A 16,037-nucleotide genomic window follows, 5' to 3' on the forward strand; every position below is an offset into this window, starting at 1 on the left:
AGCAAAGGTAACTGAACTAAATTAATATCGCCCCGTAGCACTCACTTCTGTCATCATGAAGTGCTTTGAGAGGCTAGTTAAGGATCATATCACCTCCACCTTACCTGACATCCTAGACCCACTTCAATTTGCATACCGCCCCAATAGATCCACAGACGATGCAAAAGCTATCGCACTGCACACTGCAGTGCACACCTCCACTACGCTGATCCTCAACACAGGGGCCCCACAAGGGTGCGTGCTCAGCCCCCTCCTGTACTCCCTGTTCACCCATGACTGCATGGCCACGCACGCCTCCAACACAACAGTAGAAGGCTTGATTACCAACAATGACGAGACAGCCTACAGGGAGGTGAGGGCCCTGGCGCCAGGAAAATAGTGGTGCCAGGAAAATAACCTCTTCCTCAACATCAACAAAACGAAGGAGCTGATCGTGGACTTCAGGAGACAGTAGAGGGAGCACCCCCCTATCCACATCGACAGGACCGCAGTGGAGAAGGTGAAAAGCTTCAAGTTCCTCGGCGTACAGATCACTAACAATCTGAAATGGTCCACCCACACAGACAGTGTGGTGAAGAAGGTGCAACAGCGCCTCTTCAACCTCTGGAGTCTGAAGAATTTAGTCTTAGCCCCTAAGACCCTCACAGACTTTTACAGATGTGCAATTGAAGGCATCCTGTCGGCTGTATCACTGCCTGTTACAGTAACTGCACCGCCCGCAACCCCAGGGCTCTCCAGGGGGTGGTGCGGTCTGCCCAATTCATCACCGTGGGGCACACTACCTGCCCTACAGGACACCTACAGCACCTGATGTCACAGGAAGGCCAAAAAGAAAATCAAGGACATCCACCACTCGACCCACAGCCTGTTTACCCCGCTATTATCCAGAAGGCGAGGTCAGTACAGGTGCATCAAAGCTGGGACCGAGAGACTAAAAAACAGCTTCTATCACAAGGCCATGCTACAGTAATATAAAGACCGAATGCGCGTCTAATTTACCCATCTCCATCTGGCTTTTGGAGGTCACCTTATATTTTATTTGTAAATTGTTTTTTATTTGTATTGCAGCTGCAGTTTTAAAACAGCCTATCACTCAAATATCATCAGGGCATTCATACTTTTTGTGCTTTGCCAAGCAGCTTAGAGCTGTTGTGAAGGAAGTTGTCAAGGAAGTGAGTTTATGTTTATGCAGGACCTCCCGCCCTCACCTACTGTCAACCAATCATGTCAATGTGGAGCTATACAGAGCCCTCCACATTGTTACAACATTTGAGAGGCGCACAGCGATGCCGTACAGAGCTCAATTTGGCCTCAGCGTGCCTCCAGAGGGCACGAAATTGCATCACACCATCCATACAGCGCCTCTGACCACATTTTCAGATCAAGCATAAATTGGCTTTAAGCACACCTAACCTATTATTTTTTCTTGCCCAAAAGGAAACCTTTCTGGCTGGTCTCAGGGAATGTAAAACAGTTAGGAAGGGTGACTTTTAAAACAGGATTGAATGAAGTAGCAGCAAATAATATGATGCATGAGCAACTAATGTGCATGGAGAGCCTCATAAGTTTGGCGAAATCACCTTATATCTTTCAGTCTAATACGACTATTTACTTACTTTTGTAGTCAGACCGAACTGTCCTCTCCGAGTTTATTTGGAATTTAGCCCGAAAGGGATTATAAAAATGTGGTTGGTTGATGATTTGTTGATGACGTTGATGACAACGATTGGAGAAGTGTTTAACATCACCAGTACCACATCATTTTAATAGGCTATATACATTACATTACCAAAGGTATGTGTACACCTGCTCGTCAAACATCGCATCCAACATCATAGCCATTAAAATGGAGTTGCCCCCCCCCCCCCCCCCTCCTTATGTGCTACAACAGCCTCCACACTTCTGGAAGGCTTTCCACTAGATATTGGATAACTGCTGCAGGGACTTGCTTCCATTCAGCCACAAGAGAATTAGTGAGGTTGGGCACTGATGTTGGGCGATTAGCCTGGCTCATCCCAAAATTGTTCGATGGGGTTGAGGTCAAGGCTCTGTGCAGGCCAGTCAAGTTCTTCCACACCGATCTCGACAAACCATTTCTTTTATGGACCTCGCTTTGTGCACGGGGGCATTGTCATGCTGAAACAGGACCCAAACTGTTGCCACAAAGTTGGAAGCATTGAATCGTCTAGAATATAATTTTATGCTGTTTGTAACAGTATAACTTTAGTATGTCCCTCGCCCCGACCCGGGCGCGAACCAGGGACACTCTACACACATCAACAACAGTCACCCACGAAGCATCGTTACCCATCGCTCCACAAAAGCCGCGGCCCTTGCAGAGCAAGGGAACCACTACTTCAAGGCCTCAAAGCGAGTGACGTAACCGATTGAAACACTATTAGCGCGCACCACCGCTAACTAGCTAGCCATTTCACATCCGTTACACTCACCCCCCTTTCGACCTCCTCCTTTTCCGCAGCAACCAGTGATCCGGGTCAGCAGCATCAATGTAACATATAACTTTAGACCGTCCCCTCGCCCAACACGGGCGCGAACCAGGGACCCTCTGCACACATCAACAACTGACACCCACGAAGCATCGTTACCCATCGCTCCACAAAGGCCGCGGCCCTTGCAGAGCAAGGGGAACCACTACTTCAAGGCCTCAAAGCGAGTGACGTAACCGATTGAAACGTTATTAGCGCGCACCACCGCTAACTAGCTAGCCATTTCACATCCGTTACACTGTAGCTTTAAGATTTCCCTTCACTGGAACTAAGTGGTCTAGCCCAAACCATGAAAAAAAGATTGCATGGCTATGTGATCGATTTTATGCAAATCAGCAAGGGGAATGGCTGAAATTGTCTAATCGACTAATTTCAAGGGGTGTCCACATTATTTGTATATATATTGTATATTTTAATTAGCACAACGTGACTGCAAGAGACAGGTTAGAATGTCTGACTGAAATACAGGACAAATCAACCTTTTTTCAAGATTAGTGGTGTTTAGATTAGGGTGACCACATGTCCCAGATTGTGCGGGACATGATTGTTTCCTTGTGGGAGAAAGGTATAAAATGTGGGACTGTCCCGCACAATCCGGGACATGTGGTCACCTTAATCTATGTATGGATTAAAGCCAAAATATGCTTGATCTGAAAATGTGGTATGATGATTCGTATGGAGGTTAAGATGCGGAGCCTCCGGAGGCATGCAGAGGCCAAATCAAGCTCCTCACTATGTGCCTCTCAAATTTTTTGACATTGGTTGATGGTAGGTTGGGGTGGGGTGGGAGGTCCTATATAAACACAAACTTCCTTGACAACTTCCTTCACAATAGCTCTGCTACGCGAAGGACAAAAAGTATATTTGCTCTGTTTTCTGCAGAGGCTGTATCACAGTAAATGCTGTACAGCCACTGCAGATCCAGATTGACCATACAAAGCCTTTAACAGGGTGAACATGTTATGCTCCACCCGCTCAGTTGTCCATAGTGCTGAGCAAGTGCTTTGTGAGGTCGGTTCAAAAAAATATAATTGTTTTCGATTTCAGTTTCTATAAAAAACATTTTTTACATTAAATGCATTATAAACAATTTACCACAAAACACCAGAAAATGACCAAAAAGAATAGAATCAGCTCACTTGATTTTACTCTAGGATTTGACTATTAGATGTTTAATGTTCCTTTAAAAATATATATTTAAAAAAAGTAATGGCTTCACCATATTAAAACGAGAGTTTAGTTCACATAACAGGGTTGACCTTGAATGAGGGACAGTCGTAAATAAATCACTAATCACATGAAATAAATCATCTTCAGAAATGACTGTCAAAGCAACAAAATAACTAGCCTTTGCAATTATGGTGAAACTTGGAGACATTTTGGGATTAAGGGCTCAATTCAATCAGATCCGCTTTAGCCGACATCCGCATAGCGGTTGTTTTGGCATGTCGGAGGTGGAACTGGATATTCCCTAAAACATGGCACTTCGATACATCTATGACCGGAAGTTACTTTTTCATAGCAGGTTAGAATTTACGCAACAAGTTAGGAGAATTAGCATAGCAGGTTAGGATAATTAGGTTAAGGTTAGGAAATGGGTTAAGGTTAGCGAAATGCTCTCCTGATCTGCAACGAAAAGTTACTTCCGGTTGTAGATGTATCGAAATGGTGTGTTTTTAGGAAGTCCCATTAGAGCTGTCAAATCAACAAGCAGCTCCCGGCATTATCTAAAGTGGACATTGCCATTGGCTGCATAGAGTAGCATTAAGAGAAATCCATTGCAGCCTTGTTTACAAGCTCAAACACTGGAATGTGAGATGTAATCTCACCTCCATTAGGCTGATAGAAATCCTCATTTCATTTTATGATTTTCAATTTGAGTGACATTATTTCTATAGGGTGAATTCAAAAAGAGTGGGACGTCATATAAACTGGGACAGCATAATCCTGACATGTTTATTTATTGGTCTGACAAGAGCAAATCAAAACTATTGTTACTAAGCCCTTGCAGAGAAACCACATGATCAAAATCACATCACTTCATTGATGTGATATCATAGAGGCGGGAAGAGCAAGCTTCAAACAAGCTCACCCTGCAAAGCACATGGTAAAATCAGCTACATGATGTCATCTGAGCCTCTCTTTCCCTATCTCTCTGTGGGAGAAACTCTCTCTTGGCCCACTTCCTGTGTGGCACTTCACTTCCTGCTGTTGTGATAATTTTTTCTGTTTTGATGTTAAGGTTCTAAAACTGCCAGAAATAAGGCAGTGCCAAATTCTAATGTAAATGAGCATACTATGTACTGATGCATCAAAATAAAATAAATGAAATTGCCAATATTATGTTTCAATTTTGTAATTCAGTCATGTTTTTAGTTGTCCTGCTTTACCAACTATAGCTAGCTAAAGTAGGACAGTCTTATAAGCTATTCCATTAGAGGAAAGGGATCCAGTTTACATTAGGGAACCCCTGTACTTAGGTTAGGCAAGGTTCTGGTTCTTGTAGTACTATATTCTGTAAAACAAATTATTGTACTGTTATTTGAGTGTTTTCAGAAAAAATTGGACACTTTTTGCATTTACATCTTCTGTAACGGCTTCAGACATTTGTTCAACATATTAGCCCAACAGATGATGCATTTCTGAAGTCCTCAGATGTTTCCTAATCACACAAAATGTACTTGAATTGTCATCGGGGTACAATTAGGACTATAATAATGGTGTCCCAGTTTATCTAACCTGCTGTCTCAGTCTACCAAATGCAAACTGAAAATATGGTTTTGACTCAGTGTACACAAATGTCATGCCTCCTGTGTATATTAATTAATTAGTTTAGTTTTTTGGGTGATTAGGGAACATCTTGAGGATTTCAGGAATGTATCACATGTTGAGCTAATATGTTGGCTAGATGTTGAAATAGGTTACAGAACACGGATATGAAAAAAAAGTGTCCCGCTTCTTCAGCCTATAGTCTACACTTTCTCATTCTGAACTTCTAACGCGATAGTGTAATTGGCATGCTGACTGCAGGAATGTCCACCAGAGCTGTTGCCATAGAATTTGTTAATTTCTCTACCATAAGCCGCCTCCGTCATTTTAGAGAATTTGGCAGTTGTTGCTTCTTAACGATCAGAAGAGCAGCTTCAACAGTTACACCTCGGTTACCCCCAAAACATCAGAAATGCGGGTGTCGGCTATTGCCTGTTAACGCTTGATCGAATTGAATCTAGGCCTAAGTGCGTTAAAATCTTTATAGAAGTGACAGCGTTGACGGAGGGATATGTCAAAATTCAGAATTTGGGCAATTTAGCAAGCCTTCATTCATGGGGGAATAAAAGATTTATTGAATTAATGTGGTCTATGTTAAAGGGCACTTAATTTAATATAACAGGCTTTTAAAATTCAATATTGGTGCAAAATTTCTACTTAAAATATCAAAGAGATGCAAAAGGCACCACCCACATACTGATCCTGAAGACATCCTTCACAGGCTGGGCCTTTGACCAAATGACAAGTCACCAATTCTGTGCCTTCACCTCAGAGACTGTCACTAAATTACACACTAAAATGTGTAGACCTAACTCACTGCAGCACTATGAGACAGTACATATTCTGTGATAGATTAAAAACACATTTCTAATTGATTATAAAAATAAAAAGCAACCTACTGCATTGGACAGGGTCTGTCGTGGACAAAATTATGGTTAACATTTTATTTTTCAGTTACCCCCCCCCAAATCCATTTTATGTTTCATACAGGAATCAGTTGGATGACAGGATTTACATAATTACCCCCCTTCATGCTAAAATTCACCGGCAGCCTCTCGACTCACACAATGCACGGTCTCCTTGCCTTAAAAAAGCAGTGATTAAAACATTCACACAATGCCATCATTGATACTTATAGAACACAACGTTGCAATTTCCCCAATCCCCACACAATGATTTGTATTGTATCTGTGCAAGTAGGGATGGAGGGATGGAAAATACAGTGATTAAAAGGCAAGACGACTCGTGACCGGTTCTTTTCATTATTTCACTAGATTACCTTTGCTTTTTTATGTTAAATAATTTCACAACTCAAATAAACCCATGTGATATTGCATTATGCAAAAAACAAGTACACATCCCATTGTTGTTGTTTTTTTTCGGTCCCCCGAGCATGCTGCCGCTGGCTATAACTACAGGGCCAATTTCCCGATGATGACACCGATGACGAAGAACAGCACGCAGAGCGCCAGCACGCGGGTACTCAGGCCCTCCTCCCTTATCATGGCCTGTGAGGAAGATGAGTGGGGGGAGGACGCCATGGACGTGACCTTCCTCTTCCGCAGACCATCCTCCTCCTGGGTAGAAGGAAGGAGTCACAGGCCAAATGTCAGTTATTTGCTCCATCTGTAACAATGCAGACTTACTTAATAGGCCTCATATTTGAGATGGGTAATTGACTGATTTGAGATCAGTAACTGCTTTTCACTGTTATTTCTCAAAAACAGCTGTTATATATTAAACGAGGCCTATTAAGTAAGTCTGCATTGTTACAGATGGAGCAAATAAAATGCATTGTGTCGAACAGATCTGACTGTTGTGGGTTCTAGGGACATTTGAGTCTCACCCTGATCTGTTTGTTCTCTTCCCGTAGCCTCTGGACCTCCATCTGCAGCCTCTTGCACTCCTCCATGATCTTCTTCACCTCGCCGTCATCCAGGGAGGAGCTGGCAGACTTAGGGAGTGAGGAGAGCTCTGACTTTATGGGGGTAGAGGACACATTTTTGTTGCTTTCACTGTCATGCTGTGGAAAGGAGTGGAGACACAGAAACATGCAGATGAATAACAGAATGGGGATGAGAAGCACAAAATAAAAAACAAAACATGGCAACGGCTGTTTCAGAGATGCAATGGAGTGTACATGATCGAATCATTCAGGATCTATTTGTGAATGGAATTAATCTTACACTGTACGGTGAAATCTATGAGGGAAGTAATGTCAACAACAACAAAAAACATGCAATTGTATGTAGTAATATGATAAGATGTAGGAGATACTTACAGTTTTGTCATTCTCTAGTGGGAGCTCAAATGCACATCTCAACTTGGAGTCCATCAGCTCCTCTGGCTTTGCCTCTTTCCACTGTCGGCCAGAAGGAGGATAGAATGATAGAAAGAATGACAGAGAGAAAGAGAGAGAAAAAGAAGAAGAGGGAAGAAAGAAAACTGAATAATAAGGCAACACCAAGATGACCACACCCAAATAGGGACTCCATGACACTCATAAGAGAAGCATATCCTGACAGCACATTTGTCCCACTTGCAACGCATAAACAAGTAGATGCTTGAGACAGTAAGACAGAACTAGAAATGCAGATTGAATAAACTTACTGTGATCATCAGATCATAATTAGTGACATTCAGATTAATCACATTCCATTTGGACACTTACCACCCCTTCCATGTCAGTCATGTCATATGGAGCAAGCATGGACTGCACCATGAATTTGTGTTTGCTCTTTTCATTGGGATCATAGTCGAAAGGCTGTAGCATAACTGCAAAACAAAGCAGACAAATTGCATCAAGCAAACTCTTAGCAAAAAGTTACCTTCCGTTGACCAGCTCGACATACTATTCGTTCCTGAGATTATTCAGCTACGATCATCTATAAATCAAACTAAAAGATACCAACCAGATACATTGATGGAAGTGCCTGCGTCAATGATGCCACTGTTGGGACGGACACAGTATCGACGAGGCGCTGTCGTCTTCACTTTAAAACACACATTTCTATCTGTTGGGTTGCCTAGCTTCAGGGTGGCCGTGACGACATCTGTAAATGGACCTGGAAAAGATGGAGAGAATAGACAACAGATACACTACATGACCAAAAGTATGTGAACACCTGCTCGTTGAACATCAAACTCATGGGCATTAATATGAAGTTAGTCCCCCCTTTGCTGCTATAACAGCCTCCACTCTTCAGGGAACGCTTTCCACTAGATGTTGGGACATTACTGCGAGGACTTGCTTCCATTCAGCCACAAGAGTATTGGTGAGGTCAAAACTGATGTTGGGCGATTAGGCCTGGACTGCAGTCGGCGTTCCAATTCATCCCAAAGGTGTTTGATGGGGTTAAGGTCAGGGGTCTGTGTAGGCCAGTCAAGTTATTTCACACTGATCTTGACAAACCATTTCTGTATGGACCTCGCTTTGTGCACGGGGGCATTGTCATGCAGAAACAGGAAAGGGCCTTCTCCAAACTGTTCCCACAAAGTTGGAAGCTAAGAATAATCTAGAATGTCATTGTATGCTGTAGCATTAAGATTTCCCTTCACTGGAAAAAAAAAAAGTATCTGGACACCTCTTCAAATTAATGGATTTGGCTATTTCAGCCACACCCATTGCTGACAGGTGTATAAAATTGAGCACACAGCCATGCAATCTCCATAGACAAACATTGACAGAATGGCCTTACTGAAGAGCTCTAAGCTGCTGTAAGCTGCTCTGACAGCTGATGCTTAAAGTTAGTGAGGGAGATATGAGTCTCCAGCTTCAATGATTTTTGCAATTCGTTCCAGTCATTGGCAGCATAGAACTGGAAGGAAAGGGGGAGTTGGCTTTGGGGGTGACCAGGAGGAGGAGTTGGCTTTGGGGGTGACCAACCAATCGCTGACCAGCGAGCATGCATTTAGTTTTACTTGCATTTAAGAGCAGTTGGAGGCCACGAAAGGAGAGTTGTATGGCGTTGAAGCTTGTCTGGAGGTTTGTTAGCACAGCGTCCAAAGAAGGGCCAGAAGTATACAGAATGGTGTTGTCTGCGTAGAGGTGCACACTCAATACCAAGTTCCAAACTGCCTCTGGAAGCAACGTCAGCACAAGAACTGTTCGTCGGGAGCTTCATGAAATGGGTTTCCATGGCCGAGCAGCCGCACACAAGCCTAAAATCACCATGCTCAATGCCAAGCGTTGGCTGGACTGGTGTAAAGCCATTGGACTCTGGAGCAGTGGAAACGCATTCTCTAGAGTGATGAATCACACTTCACTTCTGGTAGTTCGACGAACGAATCTGGGTTTGGCGGATGCTAGGAAAACCTAACCTGCCCCAATGCATGGTGCCAACTGTAAAGTTTGGTGAAGGAGGAATAATGGTCTGGGGTTGTTTTTCATGGTTTTGGCTAGGCGACTTAGTTCTAGTGAAGGGAAATCTTAACGCTACAGCATACAATGATATTCTAGACGATTCTGTGCTTCCAACTTTGTGGCAACAGTTTGGGGAAGGCCCTTTCATGTTTCAGCATGACAACGCCCCCGTGCACAAAGCGAGGTCCATATAGAAATGGTTTGTCGAGATCGGTGTGGAAGAACTTGACTGGCCTGCACAGAGCCCTGACCTCAACCCCATTGAACGCCTTTGGGATGAACTGGAACACCAACTGCGAGTCAAGCCTAATCGCCCAACATCAGTGCCCGACCTCACTAACTCTCTTGTGGCTGAATGGAAGCAAGTCCTCGCAGCGATGTTTCAACATCTGGTGGAAAACCTTCCCAGAAGAGTGGAGACTGTTATAGCTGCAAAGGGAGGACATATTAATGCCCATGATTTTGGAATGAGCTGTTCAACGAGCAGGTGTCCACATACTTTTGGTCATGTAGTGTATCTACAGAAATAAGATTGATTTCGGTTGTGTTGCATGTTTGTTTAATAGCCTACTGATTCCGTGAGCACCAAGCCTCACGCAACACGTCAGATAAGCAATTTCACAAATTCGGCTGTTTTTAATCTTCGCTTTGCTGTAATAAAAGTTGTACACTTTTTCTCGTTAGAACATCCTCTCTGGTATTACTTGTAATGTATTTAGTGTTGTTTACACTGTTCCAAATTGCCAGAAAATGTATATTTATAATAACTAAACTTTTTCTTGATCTTCTTATTGTAATTATTATCATCATCATCATCATTATAATAAGTAATGTCATTATCATTAGTAGGCTTAGTTGCCTTGTATAACTACCATCGAGCTGTAGGCCTAAGAGCGCATCCTGTTTAGTCTTAACACCGTAACTTGCTTAGGCCTATATTTCAATACTTATATTGGCTACTATATCAATCAATTAATCGTTCATGTCATCACACAGCATACGAGTCATTCATAATTTGAAATGCAATCAAGCATTTTAGGTTTAAAATAAAATAACAAAATCACCCTTGAATAAATAGCGTAAACAATAAATAAACCGTTCCATTTTGGCAATTACATTCATGAATGCATGCGACTGTTGTGAGTCATTGCTGTAATAAAGGTTTTATTTTATTTTTTTAAGAAAAAGAAAAGGTTACAACAGATTCTCTGGTACCCTTTACATTTATTTAGTGTTGTTTATATTGTTACAAACGGTCAGAACATGTATATAGTAATATAAAAGAACCAGTTTGGCACACATAATATGAGCGCAGAACTTGCTCCTTACCTTCTTTTTCTTGATCTCCAGTATTTTCCACAACTACTCAAATGTATTCCACACATCTGAATTCCCCTTTACCTCCTGAGCAACCAGTGAACATTCCCCAGTTTCGAGTTTATTTGTCATGTCCTCTGCATCCATTTTGCTGTCACGTGTTACGGTGTTCAGAGTTTGTTATAACCAATTTATTGATGTAATTATGATATGCTATAGGTCAGGACCGATTGGTCACATTCATGCGATGCATATGTGTCACGTAAAGAGAGCAAGGCCAAGGGTTGAGGGAATAGGGAATGTTTTTCCTAAACAAATGAGGGATTTCGGTAACAAAACTTTTCAGTGAGAAATGTCTGTAATCATGCTGCAGCTTCAACAACACGGACAGCGTGATAAATACTGTTGATGTTCTGTAGTCTTCGCTGCAGCAGGGAGGAGGGAGAGACAACCGGTGCTAGTCACACAGTCACTCGCTGTAAAAACAAAAATTATACAGTGCAGCAAGTCTGAGCCCGGCCCGGCCCGGCACAATCAAATCAATTGCAGTCGGACTCCCTCTAGTTATTTGTGTGTCTTAATATTTAATCAAACATAGCGCTTAAAGCATCAGACAAGCTCAGTGCATATAGTTGATTTGATTAAAACACATAAGATGTGTCTATATATGGAAGAAATACACGTTTAAACATGTCAACCAATCGATTGGTCGAAAGAACCTGATGACTCGGTCAACCAATTTTATTTTTAGTCTGGGACAGCCCTAATATAATTCTCAAATCCATTCATCAATTATAGCCTGTTCAATAACTCCATTACAAGCGGTAAGATGGTCCTACTCAGGACCTTACAATTCTGCTAAAACTCACTGATCCTGCGCCTGACAATTGTCAACAGTCACTTTTCTACTGCAGTATTTCTCAATCAATTCCTGGGGCTCCCCTAGGAGGTGCACAGTTTCAGGCCAACAATAACACCAATCAAGGGCTGATTCAACTAATCAAGGGCTTGTTCATGTGTGGTCAGGGCTAAAACAAATATGTGCCCCACGAATGGATTGAGAAACTTATATGTATCCATAAAGGTAATTGTGAAATGGGATTTTCCCTAGTGTCGCCCTGACCTCAGAAAGTACTATAAATGAATTAATTATACTTCATTTAGCTAGCTAGTAACTATAGCAGAAATATCTTAGTTTTTGCCACCATAAATTGACTCGCAAGTAAGGGAGATCGTGATTATGATAGTAACTGAATAACATGCAACTAACATTGATTGAGGAAATTACCAGGGCCTGGCTTTTCATTGCAGGCTAAGATAGCTAGGTAGCCACTGAAGAAAATGACAACTAGCCATTAGCCTGCTAGCATCGGTAGGTAGAAGATGTTGCTATGCAATGTCCCTTTGCTTGTCACCGCTCTAGAAACCAAATATGATACACCGTGTGCAGACCCATTGTTTAGTTATCAACAACACTACTGATAATGCATTGACGTTGGCTAGCTTGGAACAATGGTCAAATACTTGCAGACCAAACTGCCCGGCCCTGCCCTCTTACCTCTAAATTTCAGTTCGTGTGGTGGCTCAAGCTGGAGGACTTGCTCTTGTCTGGCCATGTCCCAGAGGTTCGAAAGCCGTTCTGATATAAGTACCTGGTCTATATGTCGCAGCTTTTGTTACTATAACTATTGTAAAATCTCCTAAATACGACCCAATTTCGTTAAGGGATAGCTGGAGGATCACAAATGCACCAGTTGGACAGCCAAGTGCCAACAGCTGAAGCTAAGCTAGCAAGCAAGCAGGAAGGAAAGGCTCCGTGTGACGTCGTGGGAGGGGGCAGGTCTGTGGAATGTCAGCAAAGAGATCTCTGTAAAGTTGTTATATTTTTGCAGGGCACCCGAAAAAACCCTCTGATCTGGCAGCTATTTGAGAATGTAAAGTCATTTTCATTTAGAGGCTGTTTCAAGCAGATATCCTTATTAATTGGCACACTGTGTGATGCTCAGAAAGGCATTTAACGATGCTAAGGAATCAAGTCAAATCAAACTTTATTTGTCACATGCGCCGAATACAACAGGTCTACTAGACCTTACTTACAAGCCCTTAACCAACAATGCAGTTCAAGAAAGAGTTTAGAAAATATTTAACAAATAAACTAAAGTAAAAAATTATAAAAAGCAACACAATAACGAGGCTATATACAGGTGTAAGGGAGCAGTACCGAGGCAATGTGCGGGGGTACAGGTTAGTCGAGGTAATTTTACATGTAGGTAGGGGTAAAGTGACTATGCATAGATAATAAACAGTGAGTAGCAGCAGTGTAAAAACAAATGGGGGGAGTCAATGTAAATAGTCTGGGTGGCCATTTGATTAATTGTTCAGCAGTCTTATGGCTTTGGGGTAGAAGCTGTTAAGGAGCCTTTTGGTCCTAGACTTCGCACTCTGGTACAGCTTGCCGTGCGGTAGCAGAGAGAACACTAACCTGTACCCCCGCACATTGCCTCGGTAACTCTCCCTGGAGTCTTTGACAATTTTTTGGGCTTTCCTCTGACACCGCCTACTATATAGGTCCTGGATGGCAGGAAGCTTGGCCCCAGTGATGTACTGGGCAATACGCACTACCCTCTGTGGCACCTTACAGCGATGCAACTGGTCAGGATGCTCTCGATGGTGCAGCTGTAGAACTTTTTGAGGATCTGGGGACACATGCCAAATCTTTTCAGTCTCACGACTGTCTTGGTGTGTTTGGACCATGATAGTTCGTTGGTAATGTGGACACCAAGGAACTTGAAACTCTCGACCCGCTCCACTACAGCCCTGTCGATGTTAATGGGGGCCTGTTCGGCCTGCCTTTTCCTGTAGTCCACGATTAAATCAAATCAAATGTATATAGCCCTTCTTACATCAGCTGATATCTCAAAGTGCTGTACAGAAACCAAGCCTAAAACCCCAAACAGCAAGCAATGCAGGTGTAGAAGCACGGTGGCTAGGAAAAACTCCCTAGAAAGGCCAAAACCTAGGAAGAAACCTAGAGAGGAACCAGGCTATGGGGGGTGGCCAGTCCTCTTCTGGCTGTGCCGGGTGGAGATTATAACAGAACATGGCCAAGATGTTCAAATGTTCATAAATGACCAGCATGGTCAAATAATAATAATCACAGTAGTTGTCGAGGGTGCAGCAAGTCAGCACCTCAGGAGTAAATGTCAGTTGGCTTTTCATAGCCGATCATTAAGAGTATCTCTACCGCTCCTGCTGTCTCTAGAGAGTTGAAAACAGCAGGTCTGGGACAGGTAGCACGTCCAGTGAACAGGTCAGGGTTCCATAGCCGCAGGCAGAACAGTTGAAACGAGCAGCAGCACAGCCAGGTGGACTGGGGACAGCAAGGAGTCATCATGCCAGGTAGTCCTGAGGCATGGTCCTAGGGCTCAGGTCCTCCGAGAGAGAGAAAGAAAGAGAGAAAGAGAGAATTAGAGAGAACATACTTAAATTCACACAGGACACCGAATAAGACAGGAGAAGTACTCCAGATATAACAAACTGACCCTAGCCCCCCGACACATAAACTACTGCAGCATAAATACTGGAGGCTGAGACAGGATGGGTCAGGAGACACTGTGGCCCCATCCGATGATACCCCCGGACGATCGGCTCATTTGTCTTGCTCACATCGAGGGAGAGGTTATTGTCCTTGCACCACACTGCCAGGTCTCTGACCTTCCCCCTATAAACTGTCTCATCGTTGTCGGTAATCAGGCCTACCACTGTTGTGTCGTCAGAAAACTTAATGATGGTGTTGGTCGTGTTTGGCCACGCAGTTGTGGGTGAACAGTTAGTACAGGAGGGGACTAAGCACGCACCCCTGAGAGGCCCCAGTGTTGAGGATCAGCTTTGCAGACGTGTTGTTGCCTTCCCTTAGCACCTGGGGGCGGCCCGTCAGGAAGTCCAGGATCCAGCTGTGTTTAGTCCCAGGGTCCTTAGCTAAGTGATGAGCTTTCTGGGCACTATGGTGTTGAACGCTGAGCTGTAGTCAATGAACAGCATTCTCACATAGGTGTTCTTTTGTCCAGGTGGGAAAGGGCAGTGTGGAGTGCAATTGAGATTGCGTCATCGGTGGATCTGTTGGGGCAGTATGCAAATTGGAATGGGTCTAGAGTATCAGGGATGATACTGTTGATACTGTACTGTTGATGTCAAAGCACTTCATGGCTACCGGCGGTAATCATTTAGGCAGGTTACCTTCGCTTCCTTAGGCACAGGGACTATGGTGGTCTACTTGAAACATGTAGGTATTACAGACTCAGTCAGGGAGAGGTTGAAAATGTCAGTGAAGACACTTGCCAGTTGGTTCGCGCATGCTTTGAGTACACGTCCTGGTAATCCGTCTGGCCCGCGGCTTTGTGAATGTTCACCTGTTTAAAGGTCTTGCTCACATTGGCTACCGAGAGCGTTATGACACAGTCGTCCGGAACAGCTGGTGCTCTCGTGCATGCTTCAGTGTTGCTTGCCTCGAAGTGAGCATAGAAGTTATTTAGCTCGTCTGGTAGGCTCGCGTCACTGGACAGCTCGGGTCTGAGTTTCCCTTTGAAGTCTGTAATAGTTTTCAATCCCTGCCACATCCGACAAGCGTCAGAGCCGGTGTAGTATGGTTCAATCTTAATCCTTTATTGACGCTTTGCCTGCTTGATGGTTCGTCTGAGGGCGTTGCAGGATTTTTTATAAGCGTCCGGATTAGTGTCCCGCTCTTTGAAAGCGGCAGCTCTAGCCTTTAGCTCGATGCGGATATTGCCAGTAATCCATGGCTTCTGGTTAGGATATGTATGTACGGTCATTGTGTCTTAATATTATAATATGATATATTGTAATATCTAAATATTACAATGATATGTATGTACTTGTTTGTTTTTTAAAAGTGGGTGATTGTTATTTATGGAGGATTTTCCCTGTTTTTGAATGTCAGTAAAAAGGTCTGCAGACCATGCTTTGGTGTTTTGCTGCCTCGTGCATCCTGAGGGTGGCAGTAGAGCACCATGGAACACCACCCACAATAATTTTACGTCATACGGCCTAAACCAGGAAGTAAG

The 16,037-nt window shown here is 43.4% G+C and overlaps 1 protein-coding gene across 2 annotated transcripts; it reads right to left on the bottom strand.

The window, feature by feature from the left end:
- Positions 1-6,205: 6,205 nt before the first annotated feature.
- On the bottom strand, positions 6,206-12,776 carry LOC111976688 (vesicle-associated membrane protein-associated protein B). Of its 2 annotated transcripts, none has more exons than XM_024005710.2 (6): positions 12,515-12,776; positions 8,189-8,341; positions 7,948-8,051; positions 7,558-7,638; positions 7,123-7,254; positions 6,206-6,853 (listed from the first exon to the last, which is right to left on the bottom strand). In XM_024005710.2, exons 1-6 carry the CDS (start codon positions 12,570-12,572, stop codon positions 6,689-6,691), a joined length of 693 nt encoding a protein of 230 aa, XP_023861478.1. In that variant the 5' UTR covers positions 12,573-12,776; the 3' UTR covers positions 6,206-6,688. The 2 variants fall into 2 exon arrangements, with proteins under 2 accessions (XP_023861478.1, XP_023861477.1); XM_024005709.2 differs by having other exon boundaries at positions 7,123-7,299.
- Between the last annotated feature and the right edge of the window lie 3,261 nt (positions 12,777-16,037).

The sequence above is a fragment of the Salvelinus sp. IW2-2015 genome, linkage group LG17, assembly GCF_002910315.2.
Source record: "Salvelinus sp. IW2-2015 linkage group LG17, ASM291031v2, whole genome shotgun sequence".
NCBI lineage: Eukaryota > Metazoa > Chordata > Actinopteri > Salmoniformes > Salmonidae > Salvelinus > Salvelinus sp. IW2-2015.